This window comes from Zeus faber (assembly GCF_960531495.2).
Source record: "Zeus faber genome assembly, chromosome: 3".
Lineage (NCBI taxonomy): Eukaryota > Metazoa > Chordata > Actinopteri > Zeiformes > Zeidae > Zeus > Zeus faber.
The window spans coordinates 18246940-18254289 of record NC_137190.1 but is presented as its reverse complement, the minus strand read 5'-3'; the positions used below and the strand labels follow the sequence as shown (position 1 = coordinate 18254289).

At 43.9% G+C, this 7350-nt stretch overlaps 1 protein-coding gene across 1 annotated transcript in view; it reads left to right on the top strand.

Annotated features, from left to right (window-relative positions):
• The first annotated feature begins 2795 nt into the window (after positions 1 to 2795).
• The window catches only part of LOC307227665 (heterogeneous nuclear ribonucleoprotein C-like), a 42589-nt gene continuing 38034 nt past the window's right edge, over positions 2796 to 7350 (top strand). Inside the window, exons 1-2 of the mRNA XM_079997056.1 lie at positions 2796 to 3065; positions 7180 to 7255. Of these exons, the coding sequence (XP_079853182.1) occupies positions 3029 to 3065; positions 7180 to 7255 (113 nt within the window). The 5' untranslated portion in view covers positions 2796 to 3028. The remainder of the gene's footprint in view (positions 3066 to 7179; positions 7256 to 7350) is intronic.

The window sequence follows — 7350 nt, the reverse complement described above, 5'->3', positions numbered from 1 at the left end:
GTTCTTACAGAAACATTGTGCTACATGCTACAACAGGAGTTAATCCGTTTGAGGGGCTGATAAATAGGAAGATGCGCACAAAGCTGAACGTTCTTCCTGCCTCACACGGAACAAAATCACACAAGCAAGTGAAAGAGACTGTGAGACAAGCATCAGAGGAGCGAAGAGTACACAGACAGAAAGACCGGGGCAAAAGTTCCCATGTTCCAAATGAACCATGCTGTACGTGTCCGGAGACCTGGGCATGTTCTTGAGGGATCACCCGGATTCACAGAACCTCTGACAGGCGTTGTGTGGACCGAGTTCTTACCTGCTCAGAGACGGTTGGAAGGGGAATGCATCAAAACTCGCACACTTTTCCAAAGGAGGCTCTTGCCTGCACAAGTAAGGACAATTAACCTGGGCTGGACGGGCTCACTGCGCCCGAGGATGTGATTCATAATGCACATGAACCAGGTCCGAGACAGAACCTGAGAGACAGAAACCCACCCTGTTGGTTTACAGGTTTTGTAAGGTAAATAGAAAAGAAACAGGATTTATGGACTGACAGCACAGACCTCACTGAAAAGGTACTGATACTGTATGAGGAAAAAAAAAGTTTAATAATTTAATACTGTTCTGAGGAGTTAAAGAGAATAATAACAGTACATTCATGCAACGCGGTTAACATGTGTGAATGTGTAGTTTCGTCATTCAGTTCAGAATGCTATGGTAACTTTATACTAAGTGATTAATACCAACTGTCCATGACTAAACTGCAGACGAGGGAAATGTAAGTATTTAAAAAAGAATTGTGCTAAGTGTTCCTTTTGCCGCTTTTGAGGCATACCTGTCAACCATCCCGTTTTTCCCAGGATTATCCCGTATTTTACCTTTCTCTCCTGTTTATTTTCCTGTAAATATTCTGTATTTTTAATCTTAAAAAAAAAAAAAAAAAATGGGAGGTGCACTGTGCGATCAGAGCCTGTGGTGCGCGTTCCCCTGCATAGCTTTCAAAAAGCCCCAATAAAAACAGTGTTTTTACAGTGTCTAATGAGACAGTGTGTCTTTATTGTAGATGTATTTATTTCCTCTGTTTCCGCATTGAATTTGATAAAGAGATCCGCTCCCCCCCACCTCCCAAGCACCCCCACGCAACCCCCCAAGCCGCAAACAGTTCTGGACAGAAACAGCCTGCCGAGAACAGCAGGGGTATGGAGGCATGCTAGAATGGCTAGAATGCTCAATAACATTTCAAAAACATGTTTTGGGGACCTCAGAGACCTATATTAACTTGTTGAAAAGGATCGTAATATGGCACTAGAGAACTTTGACCATAGTGTAACACCATGGAGGTTGTATCTTTACAACTATTTTGACCGAACGTTCTGCGTCACTCACATTAATGCTGTTTTTGAAACCAGTTGAACACCGTTTGGGTGATATTTTTCGTGTGAGGACATTGTGTATTTATCATGTATGTATTGTGTATTTATCTTTGAAAAACAAACGTTGACATAACAAACATGATTATAAGATTGTAATCTCTGATGCTAAATTTGCAGGGAAACCTGAATTTCCCACCAGGGCTTGATAAAATCATACCTTATCTTATCAGCAATTGCTGTGACGCGCTATAACTGAAGTGGCACAGCACATTGCCCTGCTGCCTCGCAGCGAGAAGGTTCTGGGTTTGATTCCGCCTGGGGTGCTGTTGGCACCACCCTCGGGTGGATATTCTCCTAATTGGGGGCCTTTCCGTGTGGAGTTTGCATGTTCTCCCTGTCCTCACATGGGGTTTCCTCCAAATATCACAATGCACAAGAACATTGCCTGACCGGCGATGGACACTAAAGCTGCCCACTTCTCCTGACCTGCCCACCGGAGGAAGGACACACCTCGATGGGGAAGAAGCGGAGAACACATTTCACGGCCTCCGTGTGTGTAGGACAGAATAAAGACGATCTAAGCTTGTCCAGTTTAATCTGTTGTCTCCCATCTTTGTTTCTCTCTTCACTCTGTGTGTCTGATGTGCTCCCTTAAAATGCATACTTTTATTTCTTATGTCTTCACTCTTTACAAGCATGTCTGTGTGTGTGTGTGTGTGTGTGTGTGTGTGTGTCTTTGCGTGTGGGTGGTGCTTTGTCTCCTGAGTGCTTCTCTCCCAGATAAGTGCTAATTAACACTTTAATGATCCTTTTTCTACAACTCTCCTTCAATTCCCTCCCCTCTCTCCCTCGCTCTCTCTCTCTCTCTCTCTTTCCCTCTCAGAGCCCTTACACTGAATAATCGTCTGAATTTATTTAGATCAATTCGAGATTCGTTTCGATTTGGGACACATGGAGTAAGATGGTGTTGTGTTTATATAACATTCAGTCTGTGTTGTACGTGCGTGTGCAGCTTCAGTGCGGTGAGCGATCCACCCTAACCACCACTTTGGCCAGACCCTCAACGGCATGCGCCTCGTATCACATACGCACGCACGCACATACCCAACGCCCAAACAAAAAACACACGCGTGCATGTTTGTATAGCACCCCCCGCACACACACACACACACACGGAACAGCATTTTCCCCATTGCCGGAGCCGCATTTGCAAGCCACCAAGCTCCAGCCGAGCTCCTGTTGCTGAGCGGAAGCAAGCTGCACACTCACCCAGTGTCCCCGCTGCCAGCTCTGCAGCTCTAATGGAACCGCCCAGGATCCCACACCGCCGCCCCCGCCCCCACCCCCACCCCGCCTCCCGCCTCCCGCCTCCGGGGGTGACTTGGTATGTTCCGTTGGCGCTGCCCGAGCTGGTTAGTCGCCGATACAGTAGTAGCAGAAGCAGCAGCACAGCAGCCAGCGCCAATGCTAGCCTGAAAACACGGCCCGCCGAGGACGAACAACACGGAAACAAAGAAAGACCGAGAGAGGGAAACAGAGGGCGACAGAGAGAGAGAGATTTGAAAAGGGAAAATAAGGGATTATCCTGCTGCCTGTCTGCCTCCCTCCTCCTGGTTTAGTCTCTCCGGCTGCCCTCTTTTTTTTTCTCCGGCGTCCCTGATATGACCCTGTTCAAGAGTGAACACCGCAGCCCAAGATGTGAGTATGTTGGGATATATTGCGTGTGTGTGTGTGTGTGTGTGTGCGTGCGCGTGTGTGCGTGTGCGCGTGTGTGTGTGTTTATGTCTTTATGTGTGTCCGTGTGTGTGTCGCTGTGTAACCGGCAGAAAATATTTTCCTTTCCATCCTGCCTCACCATTTTGATCCACCCCCTGCTCTCACGTCTTTCTTTATTATTATCGTAGTTGTTTTTGTTTTCACTATTCGTATTATTGTTCTTATTATTAGCATTATCACATAGCCACCCTGTTTCCACGCCAGTCTTTCTCCTGTCTATGTCCTCTTTATCAGCTCTTATCCCCTTGTTCTCCATATTGTTTTGCATTGGCCCAAACATAAACAGTCATGAGATCGCACCCTGAAGAGGGAGAGATGGGGAAGTCTCGGGTGCCAAGCAGCGCGTTGAGCACTCAGGGGTTTTAAGTATGGACGTGTTAATGTCAGACAACTTCTAGTTCCATGGCCGAACTGTGTGTAAGCTATCTGAGCAAACAGCCCTAATAGCCAGATACCCAAATACCTAGATACCCTTTTACCCAGACACCCTGATACCCAAATACCCAGACACCCTTATACCCAGACACCCTGATACCCAAATACCCAGACACCCTGATACCCAAATACCCAGACACCCTTATACCCAGACACCCTTATACCCAGACACCCTGATTCCCTGATACCCAGATACCCTAAATCCCGATACCCTGTAGTCAGAAGCCTGCAGGGTATTCAAGTTGTGTCCATTTCCCAGCCAACTGCAGTATAGTTCTGGTTCCAGTGATGGACTGTCTGTCATCCAGTTGGATGTTGACATTTAGGATGTGTGCATTACACTCAAGGGCTGAATCATCGTCCCTATTCCCAATTGTATTGTATTCTATTTCATTGTACATATATTCGTAGTTCACAACTTTATTTTATCCATTTGGGTATAAGATGAGATAATATATAAAGCTTGATAAATCCCCGGGGGGAATTCCGGTGTTACAGCAGCAAGTGAAGAAAGACGAAAATAAATTATATGTACAAAACTCTTAACAAAAGTTAACAGAGAGCAGCACCATGCTAACGAGTGAACCCACTATGGTTACTCTAGTCAGTAAATACAAATAGTACATAGAAGCAGTGTGCAGTATTAATATACAATGATAGCACTGGTAGAAATCTGGTATCGTAAATATTTGTATAGTATTACTGTATATCTTATCTATAATCTGGGGAGATAGCGGTATAGTAGTGATAACGTGTAGCATTAGAGTAATAACAGTCAATAACAGTCATAATATTAACAACAATGTTAAGGATAATACTTTTCATGGTCATAATAGAGGAATAACTTATTTAATGCATGAAAGAGGTCTTCTTCAATTTAAGGTAGGCACTGTTTTAAGAAGCCATCCTGGTTCATTTGTTGTAGGTTAGGTTTTGCACTTTGTGAACTGTATATTGTTTATTGGGATGAACCTCTGTAACATGTGCACAATGAGAGGCTGGAGCTCCTCCTTAGTGCACATAATCACACATTATATTAGTCGAGGGGCAGCATGGCACTGGCGGATCCACAGACCCTTCGGAAAAACAATAGAGTTGATGGAGCCGCGATGGTCGAGGAGCGTGCTGAGAGGGAAGGGAAACACCTCTTACAGTGATGATGTTTTGCTGTGTTTTGGTGTAATGGAGGGGTAAGGGCAGGGGATGGATATTGATTGTTTGTGTGTGTGTGTGTGTGTGTGTGTGTGTGTGTGTGTGGGTGTGTGACTGGGTGTGTGTGTGTGTGTGTGATAGAGAGAGATGGGAGCAATCAGAAAGAGGCCTAATAGTTCATTTCACTAAATGATCTTGTTTTAAATTATTCTCACTTTATCTCTCCCGCAGTACCCAGACGAGCTGTTGCATCCTTCACCTCACTTTCATCATTTTATTATTCATATTTTTTATCATTTTATTACTCCCTGTGCCCTTAGTATTCTCTACACACGGTATTCTGCTTGTCTGTACTTTCTGCCTCTTTTAGTACTTTCCACTCCTGTACTGCTAAATAGTGTGCCAGGGTTATATTAAAGCTGTTAAAAGTGACTCTATTGAGGAAACTTGATGCCGTGTTGATCATCTTGTCTCCAACACCATGTCTTACTGTGGTTGACGGGTGGTAGATGTGTCTGGAGCATGGCGGGGACGGCGGAATATTGGGGACAGACGCTGTTCTGAGACAAGCAAGCCAGACAGAAAGCTGTGTCTATCTGCCACACACATACAGGCCTGCGGGCCATTGTGCCAGGGCTGGGATCTGGTGGAAAAAAAATATAAAAAGCTTCAGAAATGGAGGACCACAACATTCTTTATAAATATCAAGTTTGAAATTACCCCCGTCCCCACATTTCTGTGTTTGTGTGTGCAGGCATTTGTGCAGTAGATTAGTCTCTTTGATTGAATGCCTGGCAGCATGCGAACACATGCTGTAAACAATCTCCCACAGCTCATTTTCCTAAGCACATAACTCTTTGTTCTAATGCATGTTTTTTGTTTTAAAGTCTCAACAGTGATATTGATCAGCTAGGAAAAAAAATCCGCCTGAGAGCATTTTTTAGTTTGTGATGCAGTAATAACAATAACTCGATAGCTAATTGAACTCTTGATGCCTAAATTATTTGGAAATTCAATCATCGCTTCTGAGAGTATAACTATTTTTTATGTGGTTTTGTGTATGTGTATCCTATTTTCCAGGAAGTGAGATTAGAGCAGCTTTAGATATAAGCAATCACTGTGGCTCGACATTAAACCCCAATTTGGCGTGCGGCCTGCCCTTCCCACAGACAAAGCACAACGACATATTGTAGATCATGGTGGGATGTAAGCTTTATAATCCGGTGGTTATGATTATGGCTGATTTCATGTGACCTTGTTTTCTCCTTTGATGCCGTTAACTGCTGTCTGCAGACATTCTGTCTGTCGTACGATGCAACTCCTTTTCCCTGTTTCAGTTTGGGACTAAAGATGGTGCCGTCCCCAGCTACTACCCGGTACAATATCACAGAATGTAGCTTGCTTCACATATAACAGAGAAGATCATTGTTCAGGCTTTGTAAACTTGGTTCAACTTGACATTATTGCAGAATATTTTATCAGAGGAAAGCGTGTACACTTATAAAAGGCACTGCCATACTATTACTGTGCACTTTCAGCACACTCCATTTTAAAATACAGTGCATGAATTAAGAACACACATACATATATAAATATGTGTGTATGTTACGTGTGTTTGTGTGTATATATACAGTAGGTATGCATTTTTTGTTTTACATTGGTTCACAGGAGAACCTGTGTGTACATGTCTATCTGTCTACCTGTCTTTCTGTTTGTCTGTCTGTGTGCATAAGTATGGTTCAAAGTTGTTAAATTGTTTTTTTAACCCATATTAATTAAGTGTCGTGGCAGCAATTCAGCACTCACACTGTGAGAGCTGAATGTGTGCGCAGCTGGTCCAGTCACACTCCATTCACCTCCCATCTGTCCATGTCACTGTGGCCACTCTCCTCTCCTCTCCTCTCCTCTCCCTAAATCACCACCCTGTATTCTGAACACTTTCAAGTGAATTGGTCCATTGTTACAGTTCTGTAGAAAATAAATATAGATAGTGGGAGGAAAAAAAACGTGTGTATGCGTGAAGCGAGATGAATAACAGGAGAGAGAGAGAGAAAGTGGAAGAAAAAGGGAGAAATTTGATTTTTTTGAGTATCTCTAAGTTTTTGGATCTAGAGGGGAATGTATAGCTCTGCCGGGTTTTTTACTTTTTTATATAAGCTTACAGTCAGAGGGTTGGCAGATGGATAAGATTTGGTGGGAGGTATTAGCAGCAGCGAGATGCAGAAAGATGGATGTGAGAATTATTGATTTCTCCCGTTCTCCAGGCAGAGTTTTCTAAAACGCCTATTTATTGCATCGACCAAAAAAATAAAAATAAAAACTTGTTCACCAAAGCATTGTCAGAGGTGAGAGAACAGAGTGTGTGTTATTCAAGACATATTCCTCGACATTCCACAGTGTTTTTACTTTCTGTATCCCGTGTTTACACTGTGGTTACTTCTCCCTCCAGACATGAGCATGAGCGGAGAGCTGAAGTCCGGCCGTTCCAGGACCTCAGGCAAGCGAGCGGGCAGCGCAGCATATGGGTTAGTATAAAATGAATGTAGATACACTGATAGAACACACACACACACACACACACACACACACACACACACACACACACACACACACACACACA